Consider the following 16,666-nt stretch of genomic DNA (forward strand, 5'->3'; position numbering starts at 1 on the left):
GAGGATAAATGTAAAGTCATGCACATGGGAAAAAATAATCCCAGCAATACATACAATACGATGGGGACTAATTTGTCTACAACTACTCAAGAGAGATCTTGGAGTCATTATGGACAGTTCTCTGAAAACATCCACTCACTGGGCAGCGGCAGTCAAAAAATCAAATAATGTTGGGAATCATTTAAAAAGGGATAGAGAATAAGACAGAGAATATCGTATTGCCTCTATATAAAACCATGGTACTCCCATATCTTGAATACGGCGTACAGATGTGGTCACCTCATCTTAAAAAAAAGATATCTTGGCATTGGAAAAGGGCAACAAAATTATTAGAGGTTTGCAATGGGTCTCATATGAAGAGAGATTAAAAAGACTTGGACTTTTCAGTTTAGAAAAGAGGAGACTAAGGGGGGATAGGAGAGAGGTCCATACAATCATGACTGGTGTGGAAAAAGTGAATAAGGCGAATAAGTTATTTACTTCTTCCCATAAGAACTAGGGGTCACTAAATGAAATTAATAGGCAGCAGGTTTAAAAGAAACAAAAGGAAGTTTTTCTTCACTCAGCCCACAGTCAACTTCCGGAACTCCTTGCCAGAGGATGTGGTGAAGGGTAGAACAGTTCAAAAAAGAGCTAGATAGATTCATGGAGGTTGGGTCCATCGATGGCTATTAGCCAGGTGTGAGGTAGTGGGGGTATCTGGCTGGTTCTATGCTGGCTGTGTGGTAACCCCCATTGGCTGCTGTCAGTACCACGACCCAGTAGGGCAGGGGATGAGTCATTATGCAAAGGGATCTCTCAAGGTGTCTGACCAGCTACCCCCCATGGAGAGAAACAAAGGAAGGTGGAATGTGGCCCCTGGCTGGGGGGGCAGGGCTGGAAGGGAGTGAGTTAGTTTCTGTCTGGAAAGCAGGGGGGAAGGAGCTGGGGAGGGGGGCTGGGATTGTAGGGGCCAGTCACCCCCCACCTCAAGGGGGGGCACCGAGGCCTCTTAGCCCCAGTTCCTGTAACCAGATAACATCTGTGCTGTATCCTGGAGAAGCAATAAACTCCCTCTCTTCTACTGGCTGGTGGAGTCTGTTCGTGCCACAGCGGGGGTGCAGGAGACGGGGGAACCCCAACGCGTCATCACACCAGGATGGGTAGGAATGGTGTCCCTCGCCTCTTTCTCTGGAGATGGGAGATAGGGGGAGGGAGCACGTGAGGATTCCCTGTTGGGTTCCCTTCCTCTGGGGCATCTGGCATTGGCCACTGTCAGCAGACGGGATACTGGGCTGGGTGGACGGTTGGTCTGACCCAGTGTGGCCGTTCTTATGAAGGAGGTGGTTGTGACCTGGGGCACTGGACCAGGTTGCAGGGGGGTGGATTGTGACGTAGGGCAGGGAGGTGGTGCAAGGATTGTAAACTAGGGCAGGAGGAGACTGATCTGGGGCAAGGGAAAAGCTCCTAAGGGGGGGACGATTGGAGATCTTTGCCCCCTTTCCCCAGCTTTCTTTGGGATTGAAGGTTAGTTCACAAATGGCTTGTCCATTCCACATATTGGCTTTATTTCGGCTTGTGCTCCCAGCTGCCTTGCTTTGAATTGCATCCAAGCAGTAGATCATTAAGTCAAGGCACGGGACTGAAGCATAGTCCCGCTTAAAAAAAAGGAAACTGACAGTCCAATTACTGCAGCCAACTATGAAATCTTCGCTCCGTTCCAGTTTTTGCTACGGGAGAACTTGGCCGCTGGCTGAGCCCAGCTCTGCATCGACACCTCGCAGCAGAGAAATGTCCCCTGCAGGGTTTTACACAATCGCGCTCTCTGCAACGCTAGCCGGAGAAATCCAGCCCCTCTTCCCGGCAAAGGTTCACGGCCACGAATGCCGCCCAACGTCCGGCTAATGGAGTTCGGGTTAGTGGCCGGTCAGACGAAATGATTCACTCAGTGACTCCCTTCCAGCCTTAGATCCTATTACTCTGACCAATCCCGAGGCTGCTGCCAGCGCAGATGAAGATCCCTGGAGCTGGGGCTCTGCAGCTGCTGCTGCCAGCTGGATGGGGGTACCCAGTACAGGGCTCCCCAGCTGCCACTGGACCCCTACCACCACTGGTCACCAGCGCCAGCTAGCCAGGGTCCTCTGAGCAGGTCCCCACCCGCCAGCCCACAGGTGGGCAATAACTTTGACAAGGCTGCCCTGGAAAGGGCGGGGCCAGGACCCCTCTGTGCATCCCCACCCACAGCCCCTGATTGGCCTGGGGATGGGGGAGGGTTCAAAGTGTCCCCCCCCCATGAGAACTGCCAGTTCTGAATAGTGGGCAGTTCCCGCTAGGTACCCTTGCCCCTGGCGGTAGGAGGCGGCTTCCTGTGTGTCTCCCTACTTCCCCCAGGCCAATCAGGGCTGGGGGGGGGGGGGGGGGGGGGGAGTGTGCAAAATCTCCTCCCGCCCTGCAAGGAGTGCACAGTGCTTCTAAGCGCCATGTGTTCCTTGCAGGGTGGGAAAAGATGTTGCACGCTTCCCAGCCCCTAAGTCCTGATTGGCCTGGGGGTGGGGGACCGGCAGGGTCTCCGCAGGCCGGATCGATTCACGTGGAGGGCTGGAGCCGACTCGTGGAGGCCTTTGTGCTCCTCTGCGGCTGGCCTGGCCGGGATCCCCAGACCGGGCTCTTTGGCCCGGCGAGATCCATTGTCAGACTAAGGCGTCCCAGAGTGGAGGGGTTGACCCTGGACAGTATTTATACTGTAACTGATTCATTTTACGATTACATGGCAATTCCTCAGTAATGACACGGGTGGGGCACTTCTGTATGGGTAACCTCTGATTTTGTAAGCAAGCCGTATTTAAGAGACGTGAAACTGCGCGGGGGGGGGGGGGGTACACAAGGTAAATCAGACTCCTTCCAGGGGGACAGCTGTCTGGAATGGTTGAGACTCAAGAGCCACCGTTCTGCTGCATCACATGTTTCATAGTAGCACCTACAGGCCCCATAGGAGATCAGGGCCCCATTGTGCCCAGATCCACCATTTCTGCCCCCAGCAGAGTTGAACTAGACAAGCTAGCCAAGGAGTGGGTCAATAAAGGGTGGGAGGAGACGAAGGCAGAGAAAAGGGATGCCCCATCCATGGTGTCTCAGCTGCAGAATGGTAGGACCATGAACAGAACCTGTGTCCTGCTTGTCAAATCCAGTGCCCTAACCATTAGACCACACTGCCTCCTCTAGTGCAGTGGCACAGTCCAACAGTAGCTGCCTCCGAGGAACAGGGAAAACAGCTGCAGCCTGCAATTATAGGAGGACCTACCCCCAAGGAAAGCTTTTTCCTTGCCCCCCAATAGTTAGCCAGGGGCATACGGTCTAACAAAAGAGTTTATTATCCCTTCCAAATATACCCTTACTAGTATATTTACCTGTGTCAAATCTGAATATTCTTGTTAGCCATATTAATATCCAGGCTTCTTTTAAATCCAGCTAAGTTCTTGGCTTCAGTAGCATCTTGTGGGAAAGAGTTCCACTGTTCCCATGAATTGCCCACTGAGTAAAAAACTGGAATCTCACGATTGGGACTTAATTGTATCCTAAGTTCCGCTGCTGAAGTTTAAGTGTATTTTACACCCAGATCAGCACAGTGCAACGTGTAATGAAAAAGCAAGGTTGTATTTATACACCCGCCTCCCCCCACAAGACTTTTACAGACTCTGAATTTCTGTAACTATAACGGTATGATTGTGTGGGGGTGGTTTTTTTTAGGCATACGCCATTCCCAGCTATGGAAAGAAACCCACGCTGCATTCCAGAAAATTAAACCCTGTCCAATCCTCAGGAAAAAGGATCAGTTCAGAAGGTTATTTTTCCATCACAGGGCGGAGGAAGAGAAGTGGCTGTAAGATGTCTTCATGTGGCTCTTGGAAGCTGTTGAAATGCTGCGTTTCAGCATCGAGATGCAGAAGACTGTTTCAGCCTCTTTGCTTTCAGGCTCGGAAAACTCTGGTCTCTCCCAGTCACTAGCAGCCACGATACACGGGTGCAGCGAATCGGGGAGGATGACTCCGCACAGGCTAGAACTTTTGCCTGTCAAGACAGCAGGAAGGTAGCCCCCTGAGTCATAGAATGATAGAATACTAGGACTGGAAGGGACCTTGAGAGGTCATTGAGTCCAGTCCCCTGTCCCCATAGCAGGACCCAATACTGTCTAGACCATCCCTGATAGACATTTATCTAACCTACTCTTAAATATCTCCAGAGATGGGGATTCCACAACCTCCCTGGGAAGCAAGGACTAGAGAGAATCCAGATCCTCGGTCTGCAGGATTTCCTGCTTTTGGAGGTTAACAGGCAGAGCCGAGGGTATTTAGTGGCAGCAAGATTTAGCTGAAAGCTGTTATGCCATCAGAAATATCCACGCTAAGCAGCGCAGAGAAGAGTGCCAAGAGCTGGGTGGAGCAGTCCAGGGGACAGGCTGGGTGGAAAAAACATTGTGGGCCTTGAGCAATGGAGTCAAAAGTATACAACAGCCAGGAGTTATTGATGATCACACCAGGCTCTGTTCGGGCCAGACTCCTCTCCGGCCGCCTGACAACCACACGTGTACATAAGGTCTTCTGAAGCAGCAGCCAATCAGGACAGAGCAATTGACAGTACACGGCAGAGAGGATGCTGCTTTGATGCACGGCAGGTTGCGGGGACGAACTGAACGGAACGGAGAGGAAAAAACCCCACACAACTGGTTTTTGGAGAGTCTCAGGGTTTGTCTACACTAGAGAGTTCTGTTGGAAAAAAACAGACTCTGCTGCTTTTGGAGGCTAACAAGCAGACTCTGAGCAGAGGGTGTTCAGTTGGGGAAAGATTTAGCCGAAAGCTGTTATGCCAGCAGGAATATCCACACTATGCAGTACAGAGAGGAGTGCCAAGAGTTGGGTGGAGCCGTCACGTGGAGCTGAGTTATGTCCACATGGCAATTGCGTTTTTCCAAAAGTAAATCAAAAGAACACAGGGGGCTTTCCCAGCATTGGTAACCCTCATTCTACGAGGAAGAAGCCTTTTTGGGAAAGAATTCTTTTGCAAAAAGGCGTGTGTGGGCTGGGAAGAGGGAGTTTTCGGAAGAAGAGGAAAAAGCACAGGTGCCCTGGTGGCCATTCCGCCCATAGTAATCACAGCTGACATGCCATCCAGTGTGGACACCATCTTTTGAAAAAGCAGATGGCTTTTTCTATGCACTTGTGGGTGGATGCTCTTTCAGAAGCAGTTTTCCCGGAAGATCTCTTCCGAAAGAGGCCTGCAGTCTAGACGTAGCCTCAGAGACCAGGTCAACAAAATAGCAATGTCGACATTCCCACGTGGAGACCACAGTCTGAGACACTTCCCTCCCTCAGATCTCCGAACTTCCCTTCAGTTTTTAGCAGCGCAAGCCCAAACCAGCTGAGCTGGGCCCTGAGACTTGCTTCCACAGGGTTTGATTTGCAGCATCGCGTACCCTGTGGCGCGCTTAGGAAGTTTGCTCTCATGGTGGCCACAGGTAAGACCAGTCCCTCTCCTTTCTGAGAGGCAGGCGAGAAAGTGAGCATCTAGAGCAGCAGTCCCCAACCTTTTGAGTGGCTTGGGCCGGCCCTGGTCACTCAGCGGGTGCACATAAGTGCCCTGGCAGGCGCCATGGCGCCCACGGGCACCGCATTGGGGACCACTGATCTAGAGATACACCTCAAGGGATAATCCCAAGGTGCTAATGCTGGGTGAGCGATTAAACGCATGCTGGAAAGCCAGGACTCCTTTGATGCACCAACTGGAAAGCCAATCTACTCCATTGATTTGCTAAATGGCTCATTCGAACAACATAAAAGCAATGGCAGGTAGGGAGGCAATTTGGAGACCCAGGCGAAGAGCAAGAGGTGCTGCTAAGCAAATGCATCTCAGCATGCTCTGTGCAAGCAACATCAGCATCCAAAAACGTCGGGAGGATTTGGGCAGGCCCTCTTGGCATTCCTTGAGGACATTCCATTACCCATGCTCTGGGTTTCTAATTTAATACAGCTAAGAAGAGCAGGTACCATTCCAGCTTGGTAGCCGATTCCAGCCCAATTGTCGACAATCCTCTGCAGTGAATAATAAAGCTAAAATAGGATCACGGGTGTACTTTTCAGACAGTTATCTGAAAGCATTTGCAAAAGGAACTCATCGAAAACCCAAGGCCTGACTCAAAGCCGGTTCAAATCCATTTGTTTTAGTGGGCTTTGGAACACACCGGGCAGAGCTTCAAGGAATTACTGTTGTGCCCAATTCAAAGCACATAACATCAAGCCTGTGCTTAAGGGCGTTTTTGACGCCTTAAATCTTTCTCTTGTGACCGACGCCATTCTGGGATCGTCAATGCGGGATCTTCAAACCAATCCACTCCTTTCCCAGATTTCTATGGTTTCCTTTCTGTATCCGTCTCTGCTTGGGCGGAGAAGTCTGTTTCTCCTACTTGTGCTTGTGTGTTGGGCCAGCGCTGGTGTGGTTACCTACACTTCAAGCGAGAGTTTACAGTCACAAAACCCCTTTCGTTCAAACCACGACACAAAAACGTTTCTGTTCTAGCAGACTTACCTGGTGTTGCTCTGGTCCTCAGGACAGAGGGATGGAAGTGTGGCACATGCAGGAATCAGGACAGGGACTTGGAAATGGGCATTTCAGAGCAGGGGGCAGGAGTACAGGTTAGGTGATGAGGAGGGGCTCAGGGCCGGGAGTCAGGATGGGGGTAAGGAGAGGTTCAGGGCAGGGGTGCACAGGATAGGGGGTTTAGGTGGCCAGCAGCTATGCCCTGGGATGGCAGGTGCCATGAAGCCAGCCTGCTGGCTTCTGCCCAGGGTAGCTTTGGCACAGGAGGGGGGGACTGGGGGCTGCACACACCCTGGGTGGAGGTGCTTCTCTTCGGGGGCAGCGCAGGAGGACAGCTTCTCCCTGGAGCGGCAGAGACCCTGCGGCTGGTTTTTGGGCTGGGAGCAGTGGGGGTCTGCGTGGCTTGGTTGCCGGCTGTTCCCCAGGGCTGGCTGCCCAACTGGGGTGATGTGTGAGTATAACCATCCCTGCCCTCACACCCCTCCTTTTCCATCTGATTAAAACCAATCCCATTCCAAGCACATTGTCCTGGCACAACCAAACCCTGACCTGGCTTTAAGTTACGATAAGAGGAACCTGCACAACGAATTGGGTGGTCCCAGCTCTTACTGTTTAGGAGTTCTTGGACAAATGGACTCAGACGGTTGGACACACGGACGCACAAACTCTCAAATAGATAGGAGATGGGCAATCGGAAGCCTTCCCCCTTTTTGTTTTTAAGTAGGAAAAAAAGCAAAATGTGTTACCCAAATAAAGGGAAACGGTGTGTAATAATACTGCAGTAGCACTGTCTGCTAGTGCGAAATAGGAAGCCGTGTTACATACGTAAAGAAAGCCAAAAAGTCAAGTGAAGGAAATGGAGACAGCAGTACAGGTTAAGATGCAAGTCTGAAAATGCCAGGGGGAAGTGCAAGGATCCTGATGCACTTCTAAATCCACCATGTCTTCCGTTCACAGAAATGAGTGCCCCAAACACATGTTCCGGAGAAAATTCCATGCGCTTTGTCCACTGGGCACTATGCTTTAGGAAAGATGGACAAACTGGAGAGAGTCCAAAACAGAGGAACAGAAGTGACAGGAGGTTGAGAAACCTTGGAAGCGAAATGAAACTGGACATGTTTAATCTCGGAGAAAGACGACTGAGGGGAGACCTGAAAACAGTCTTCAAATACATTCAGGGCTGGTTATAAAGAGGAGTGATCGCTTGCTCTTCCTGTCCACCGAAGGCAGGACAAGCAGTAACGGGGCTTAATCTAAAGCAGGGCTGATTCAAGTTCGATGTTGGGAAAAGCTTTCTAATTAAGGGTAGTTCAGCTCCAAGAGAGACGGGGTTTCTCTCCATCACTGGAGATTAAGCATCACTTGGACTTGTCCCTGCCTCACTACAGGGGGAGCTGGACTTGCAAGGGCCCTTCCTGCCCTACATTTCTATGGTCCAAGTGTCTAATAAGAGAATTCCCTACGATTGCAGAATGAAAGACCTTGGCTGGAGTCACCGTGGGTCGTTCTCTGAACACATCTGCTCCGTGCGCGGCAGCAGCCAAAAGAAGCTAACAATGTTTGGAGCCATTAGGAAAAGGATCAATGATCAGACCGGAACCAGAATGCCACTACAGGTTGGACCTCCTTGGTCCGGCACCTCGGGACTTGAGCAATCCCGAACCGAGGAGTTTGCCAGACCAGGGGAAGTCAATGTTCTCTTGGGCTGCTGCCTCGCTCCTGGGTGCCTCTCTGGCTCCCGAACTCCCAAGGCTGGGGCTCCCCACCCTGCTGCAGCCAGGAGTTCCAGCCCAAGCTGCCGCCAATTCCTTCTGGCAGCTGCTGGCCCCATTGCTGCTGGGGTTCCTCAGCTGAAACCACCCTCAGCCCTGCTCTGCTGCTGCTGCTGGTTCCCCTATGCCCGGCCAGGGCTGGGGCTCCTTGCCACTTTTGCCCTGCTGTCCTGGGGGGTTCCCTGAAACGCCGCAGCCAGGGCTACCTAGCCGCCATCAGCACGGTGCTGCCATAGGAATCCCCAGCTGGCAGGGGTCTTGGCATTCCCCGGCCTAAGCCATTCTGCTGCCGTAAGCCCCATTTAGTAGTTTCCTGGCCAGAGTGGGGGTGCCTTGGCCACCGTCTGGTCCCACTTATGCGGGGGCTTCCCTGCTCCCGTGGGTCTCCCCTGCTGGCTCCTGCTCCTGGCCTCTGGGGCTCCCTGGTCCGGTAACATCTGTGGCCCTGCTGCGCCAGAAAGTCCCAGAGGTGGAAGGTTCACCCGGTCCGTGGTACATTCCCCTTGAATCCTCGTTCCAATTCTGCTCGCCCTATTTCAATAGAGATCGGATTGCAACAGGCCCAGTGAATTTCCACAGAAATGATTATGGGTTTAGAACAGCTTCCAGGGGAGGCATTAAAAAGATGGACTGTTCAATTTGGACTAGAGACAACTACCATGGGAGATGACAGAGGTCTAGCAAACAAATGATGGGCAAAGTGAATAGGGAAATGGTATTTACCCCTTCCTATAACGCAAGAACAACGGATCACCCACTGAAATTAATAGGCAGCAGGTTTCACACACACACACGCCAGCCAGCCAGTGGCATTTGTTGCTGGTAGATGTTGTAAAGCCCCCAAGCATTGATTGAGGCTAGATCCAGAAATAGCTATTAGCCAAGACAGCCAGAGTTTTAATCCCATTCTTTGGCGTCCCTAAACTTCCGACTGCCAGAAGATAGTAGCGGGATCCTCGATCACTGCCCTGTTCATTCCCTCTGACATCTGGCAGCGGCCACTGTTGGACGACAGAGTGAGCTAAATGGACCACGGCCTCCCTTATGTTCTTATGCAAAAAGCGGACCGCTCTTCCCAGCTCTTTGGGTCAGGACTTTTTGTTGGTGTTGTTTGGGGAGTGCCAAGCACAACTAGGGCCCTCCTGAAATACAAATAAACAAGCCCCCCTCCCTCTCCTGCAGAGGTTTTTGGCAATCCAAGAAGGAAGCAGACAAAACAGCCACAGCTGCCTCTCGGCAGTTATTAGTTGAACTTTTCTTTTTATTGGTCAGTGAAATCTATGGTAGCATAAATGAAAGGATACTGTGTATTAAGACTGATTACAAAGCGCCATCTAGTGTTCATTACAGCAGTGCATTTAAACTAGAGTAAAAAGTTGCCAACCCAATATTTTTAAATAAAAAAAGTTTTTTTTTGTCAATAAGCAATTGAAGAATTAATTCAGGTCACTTCTCTTATGACTAGCAAAAAGAGGCTGTGTGCTAAACCTTCCTATGGAGATTCTTCAGGCCTACTAATTATATCCGTGGCTCCAAAAGTTGCTCTTTAAAATCAAATGAGGAAGCAGGGCTTGTAGAACTGAGGTCTAGTAGGTGAGATGCTATAATGACGTCTCCTACGGTGCTTTCCCTACAAGAGAGCCTGAGTGTAAAACGAGGGTGTGGGATAGTTAAAATGCTCTTTAGTAGTTCATTACACATTTTAACCTATTAAAAAGTCTCTAGTGCGTCTCAAGAGTCAGGACAGTGCAGAATTAGAGGCTGCACAGGAATATTCACGTCCCAACAGCAAGCAGAGTTTCTTCCAATTGCACCACTAAGTGCATGCATTTTAAGACCAAATCAAATTGTATCCTCCCACTCCCCCCATCTCTTATCAAACCTTCAGAGGTCTGTTCTGCTTCTAGTGTGTGTGCGCATCGCCCCCATTAATATCCACGGGAATTCTGCTGGGCTGACAGACACGGGAAAGTCTTCCTCTCCACTCGTTTGATCCTCAGAAGAACGGAGTGTTTGATGCTCATTTAAAAATGAAGGTGCTTTGGAGTCCACACTGCTGCTCTTTCTTCCTGCTGCCCTCCCTACCTGCTCCCATCCCCCTTAAAAAAATAAAGTACCGCAAAATATTCGGCCCCACCACAGGAAGGGGAAAATCGATTCGTTAGGTCTATGCAAAGGAAAGCCAATAGTTAATACTGTCTTTCAATAAATATAAAATTTCTATTTCATCCCTTTTAAAAAAATACTTGCACTATAAAGAAACAAAAAATGACCTGAAAGAATCCTAGCAGCTCCAAAGAAATTCAATAGATACCCATTAGTCAATTCATTATGACATAATTAAGGCGGGAAAGCTTTGGAATCAGTTATACTCAGGGTAATAGTTGAAACTCTGTAGTTTATAGAAAAAATACTCTTCAAATTTTTTTTATTGGAAACTTAACTTTGCTTTAAGTTCAATTTTTTTCTTTGATTAAAAAAGCTATGAACTATCCCTAAACTGCAATAAAAAAAACGGCAGACAAGCAAATGCCAGAAACTGACCGCAAAGGTAAGAGTCCACAGAAACCTCTGTCTAATAACAGACGACACAGCAGCAGCCTATGGTCAGAGCCCTGTCCCTACAGTCTCAGCTCCCGGGGTCATTCAGGGGAGTTATTCTTGTGCAAAAATTGCAGAGCTGGGTTACATGAGAAAACAAATGTTTGAGGCAACTTGCCCTTCACCTGTTAAACTTCTGCCGTGTCTGCTAAACTACCGAGCAATCGGATCCTGGCATATGAGAGTCTGACTGTTTCTCGTTCACTCTTTCAGACTCCTACCAACTATGTACAGGTTTACATTCACACCACAGTACAGCAAGCTGGGTTCAAAACAGTCGTCAGAGGGATGACAATACAGTCAAACTTCATTAATAAGAATACACTGTCAGTGCGTGCTGCAACTGGAGGATTAAAGCACCCGGCTAAGCGGTTTTAAAAAGAATAAAATAAGAGCAGTGACAATCTTCATGGCAACTGCTCGAGGGACTTCAAATGAATTTCGTTTAGACAAGAGAACGGATTCAGTGTTTGTTGCTCGCATCTTCCGAGCCAGTCAGTTATTTTTAAATTAGCAGTAGTGTGTGGGTGTCAGCTACCCTAAAACGGGAGGATTCATTTCAATTCATTCGGTAGCGCTAAGAATTTCTGAAGCAGCTAACGATTTTAGGGTCCCTAAGACCAACTTAAGAGACCTTAGAGGGGCCCGATTCTGAGAAAGTGCTTCCAAAAATGAGGCCTTGGCAGGGTGCACCAAAACCACCAGGCACTTTTAGGGGGAAAAAAATCTGCTCCCATTGCCCCCCTACAGCATGCTGCTGGTTTACCTCGATCTTTCTTTATCAGGTGGGTCGGGGCAGCACAATGGTGATGGCATACTGGAATCAGCCCAGAGTGGGAGAAAATCCCCTTTTAGGCAAGGAAGGAAGACGGAAGGAAGGCTGATGTTTTACCAGCATTCCTCCCCCCCCCCTTCCACCCAGGTTTTTCTGAGGAAAGCATTTTACAGGATCAGGGTCTAAGAGCCCTCACCTCCCACTGTGGTCAGCTGTAGCCAAGGATAGTAAAAACACAATGCAAGCGTGGAGCTGCTGTTTCCATGCCTGGGAGAGGAAGAGGCAGCCTGGGATCAGGATGAGAATGGAACAATCTAAACACCTGGGGCATTAACCTGTTACCCTGTGGCTTGGCCATAGCACCATGCAAGTGTAAAGTGGTCTCTGTCAATTACAGCTGCCCTACCTTTAGAGTCCTTTACATGGGCACAGGTGCATACAGGGGTTTCCGATGGTTTACCCACAAAGCTGCACCTGTTTCATCGAGGGTGTGATTTAAAAATCAATTGAGTCAAGCCGGTGGGAGAGTGGACACTCAGGTCTGGAGTCTTTAGAAAGAAGTTCAGAGAATGCCTTATCTACGCAAGAATGTTACACTGCTTTAACAAACCAGTTGAGTTACACCAGTGCGAACGCCTGTGTGGACATTTATTTTGGTTTAAGAGCAGCTTCTTTTGGTTTAGCTGAAGCTGCTTCCTAATTGGAAGAGAGTCCATCCATTTTAAAAGCACCCCTTAGTGAAACTGGTTGAACTTTTCCCTATAGACAAGGTATCGGTTCTTAAAATACACATTCAACTGGTGCAACTTGTGGGTCTAGACAAAGTCTGTGTGCATAGGAGAATAAGGCTCCAAGTTCATTTTGCAGTGTATTATCACCTTCTTTGCTGCGCTCTCCCTCCTTCCCACAAGTTAAGGACAATGGGCAGACTTAAAATGGAAAGTAATTGCATAGTTACGCCTTCTTAAACCAAAGAGGGAACGTTGGGAAGTTTTGAATTTTCTTTCAAATCTTCGACCCTGCTCTGTGCGAGCCTGGAATGAAGACAATTCCAGTTTGGGCTCGACAGTTACAAACGTCTGTGCAAACACAGTGCTCAAGTTATGCTCCCCTGCAAAGTAACATGTGGACTAAAGGACCGGTCCACACCAGGGGCCAGGCGAGGGAAAGTTGGGAACCATATAATAAAAGTGTGTGGAAAATTACATAATAGCTCTATTTTACTTACAGTTCTTTTATCAAAAATATCTTTAATATTACCTATCGTTCAAAGATCAGCTACGGCTCAACAAAACAGAGCCAAATTAATGCTATTCAGCAGAACAGAGGTAGTATGGAAGTAACTTGCTCAAGTAGAAAAATCAAGTGAGAGCGAGAGAGAGAGAGAGAGAGAGAGTTAAACTAGCAGCAAACTGGTATGGATTTAGCTTCCAGTGCCGCAGGGTGCTTGATACGTCCTTTCTATTTCCAACTTCCCCACACCGATGGTTATTGCTGGGTGGAGACACGGACTTCACTTTCCCACGGATTCTTACTAAGGAGGTTTGACTGTATCGGGAGCAGAATGGGTTTGCACAGTACTTCTGTAAGAAAAACGCCAATAATCTGTCCTGCCGCCCTCCCACCCCCACAAAAAGTTAAAAAATAAAATTTAAAAAACAGAGCTGAGCCCATCGCAACGGTAGAGTCCTGAACCTGCTGCTAAGAGGCATGCTCAGAAAAACTAGGAAGGAGATAGGTCTTGAGGTGCAGCCCCTCCCTCCAAGCCATGCCCCTGAAATACTCTATGGCCAACTTGAAATCTTTTCAGTACCAGCAAGGAATAAAAACAACATTAAAATCTCTTATTAAAAAGGTTCATGATCTTTAAACTAAAATTGCTGGGCTGCTTTGCTAACTCCTCGGAAAAGCTCTTTTAAATTAGTTTAAGTTGGAATCCAACGGAAAGGACCCAGTCACAGTCTTCTCCATGTGCCTTGACAACGCTTTGGTCTTGTTGATTGGATCATTTTAAGAACCTGGTGTCTCACTTCCTGTGCTCTGACCTAAGCATGCCTCCTCCAGTGGCTTGCTAACCTTAGTCACCCCTTGCCAGAAGAAACCGGTTTGATAGCATTCCCCTCCCTTTCAGAGTCTCCTGGAAGGAAAGGTTTGGGTTTTCCCTCCTTGTCAATGGATCCCCACTACAACACTGTAGTGGAATCACATTGGCCACCCCAGCCCTACTCTCCTTTGAAGAGGGAGAGAGGAACATGGAAAAAAATTATTGCATTCCCCCATCCTCCATGGGTCCCAATGTCAGCGCTAGCCAGACTCTTCAGAACCTGTGTATTAGTGCTTCTCGTTCCCTTTCTTTGCGTTTCAGTTCCTCTTTGTAACAGCAGGAGCAGAAATTCCCGGTTTCCGGGTGCCCGTAAAAACTGCAGTTCGGCTGCTTGCATTTGGTCTGAGGAACGTTATAAAGTATCCGGCTTTTGCTTTTGTCCCCGTTTGCTGCCTTCTGCAAGCTGTCCTGCTCCGGGGATTCCCTGTAGCCGTTGCTGTGAGGGGACACGCAGGTAGGACCATCGCACTCCACGGGGTAGTGGGGGGGGACATCCATTTCTGTGGGGGAGAGCCTCCCCAGGTGGGAAGGGCTGGTTTGGTATGGATGAGGCCGCCCCTGAGTGCAATGTCTAGGTAAGGTAGCATAGGGAGGAAGGCTGCTGCAGGGGCCCCCTGCTAGCTGTCTCCTGGTATCTTGATAGCTGGGGGGATGGCCGCCTTCTACACTGTTGGCCACAGCAGGCCGGGGAATGGTGAAGACTCCTGAGTAGCTGGAAGGGAAAGCAGTCATTTTTGCACCCATGGCAACCTCCGGGCTCTGGACACCGTACATCGGAGGCAACTGGGGGTAGGACGGGTGCAGGAGCCCCTCCTCGCCTTTGTGAAGATTAGCCTCCGGCTCCAGCTTCTTGGCGGCTCCGCCGTTCCCCAGGGCTTTCTTCTCCGCCTCCTTTTGCTTCTGCTCGGCCAAGAAGCGCTCCTCGGCGTCCGACAGGTACCTCTGGATCATCTCTTCCTGGTACTGGTGCCGGTTGCTGGTCTTGAGGTGGCCAGCGAAGATAAACTTCCGCTCGCCCTGCATGGCGGCCCGCAGGATGCTCAGGCTAAGCTTGACGTCGTTGCTGTATTTGTAGCCATCTGGCTGCTTCTCCACGGTCGCTTGGTTGGGGCAGGTTCTCTCAGTAGAGGCCGACAAATCCCCTTGGGAAGTTTCCTCTTTGCTGCCTTTCCTCGACTTCAGGGAGCCTTTCTTCTTCTTCTCCAAGGTTTCCCCCTGCCCGTTGTTCACGCCGCCTTTGGCAGTTTTACTGTGCATCAGGCCTCCCATGTTCTTTTTTAGCTTACTTCCCAAAGTCTTCCCAAAGCTGCCCAGCTTATTAGCCACTGAGTCTGCCCGTTTCTTCTCTTTCTCCTTGTCTTTGTCCTTCTCCCGCTCTCGCTTGGGTTTCTCCTTCTCCTTACTGCTCTTACTGCCGCCGTTGCTTGTGGAGCTACTGCAGACAGATTCCTTGTCCGACTCCCCGGACTCCGCAGCTGAACGGGCATCGTCGCCGGCAGAAGCAGTCGGGGATTCTGGCTGGGCGAGAGGGGCCTACGGAGAAAGCAAGCAACCTTTAGAGAAAAAGCAAGCTGAGCATTTACAGTCTACATGCCAAATTTGGGAGTGGATGCCACAGGCAGGTACCTAGTAGAAAGGGCTAAACATGCACAAGGGCACCTTGCTGACACTAGTGCTGGCTCTCCAAAAAGGCACAGACAAGCTACTCCGCAACAGGAACGTGTTGGTGCACAAGGCTGTATGTATGTCACGGCCTACCCAACAGCATGCTCCTATCCCAGGGCTGAGCAAAATACGGCCTAGGGGCCGGATCCAGCCCACCAAGCCACCGGATCCGGCCCACAGACCATCCTGCTGGGGCCCTCAGGCACACGCCACTGTCGCGGTTTAAAACCGTCCCAGCAGCTCTCTGCTCTGCAGGGAGGGGGAGGCGGTGAGAGAGCTCCCCGCCCCCAGCCCAATCCTATTGGCCAGAAACAATGGTCAATAAGAACTGACCTCAGACAATTACTCAGCTCCTAATGGCTGGAAACAACCAGCCAATCAGAGCTGACACTGGGGGCAGCGCAAGCTTCTCCCCCCACCCAGAGCGGAGGGAGCAGCCTGTATTTTCAAAGCGGCTGGGGCTGCAGCAGGCAGCCTCCTGGCCAGGAAACTTAGGCAAGCGCCTCCCAGCCAGCGCCTGCCTCTGGCCCCCCAAACCCGCCCACACCCCAACTCCCTCCCCCAGATCACCATCCAAACCCTCTGCACCCCCTGCTCCAGGTGACAACTCCCTCCCAGACCCTGTATCCCCTCCTACACCCCTCTCCCCCAAGCTAGAACCCTCTTCTGCACCCACACTCCCTCCCTGACTCTATACCCCAATCCCAACTCGGGGTCAACCCCCTCCTCCACCCAAACACCGTCTCCTGCACCCCAGTCCCTTATCCCCTGCGCCCTTCTTCACCAAACCTCCAACCTAGACCCCACACTCCTCCACAGAGAAGTGTGGCCCTTGACCACTTTCCAAAACCTTGGAGTGGCCCCCACCAAAAATTATTGCCCATCCCTGTCCTATCCAGTTAAAACACATGCCAAAAATTACATTTCTACTTTAGGTTCTGCAGATGCATCAGTTTAGGGTACGATTTTAATGGAGGAAAGCAGGCCCTTAACTAGAGACGTCCGCATGCTCTACTGGGCTGACCTATCCCCTTCGGGCCAACTACAGATGCTATTTTGGACGCGTTCTGGAAACGGCCACTCTTGCAGCCCTCATAGGCTTGTACAAATGAGCACAGAGGACAAATGCAAGACGCATGTTACCCACCCAAAGAAAGAGCCTTGGAGTACAGCAGGATG

At 50.3% G+C, this 16,666-nt stretch overlaps 1 protein-coding gene across 3 annotated transcripts in view; it reads right to left on the minus strand.

Moving 5' to 3' along the window:
- Positions 1 to 9,582: 9,582 nt before the first annotated feature.
- The window catches only part of OTUD7B (OTU deubiquitinase 7B), an 85,865-nt gene continuing 78,781 nt past the window's right edge, over positions 9,583 to 16,666 (minus strand). For all 3 annotated transcript variants that reach the window (XM_075908067.1, XM_075908068.1, XM_075908066.1), the window contains one exon: positions 9,583 to 15,355. In XM_075908067.1, coding sequence (XP_075764182.1) covers positions 14,036 to 15,355 — 1,320 coding nt within the window. In that variant the 3' untranslated portion in view covers positions 9,583 to 14,035. The remainder of the gene's footprint in view (positions 15,356 to 16,666) is intronic.

This window comes from Pelodiscus sinensis, chromosome 24, assembly GCF_049634645.1.
Source record: "Pelodiscus sinensis isolate JC-2024 chromosome 24, ASM4963464v1, whole genome shotgun sequence".
NCBI lineage: Eukaryota > Metazoa > Chordata > Testudines > Trionychidae > Pelodiscus > Pelodiscus sinensis.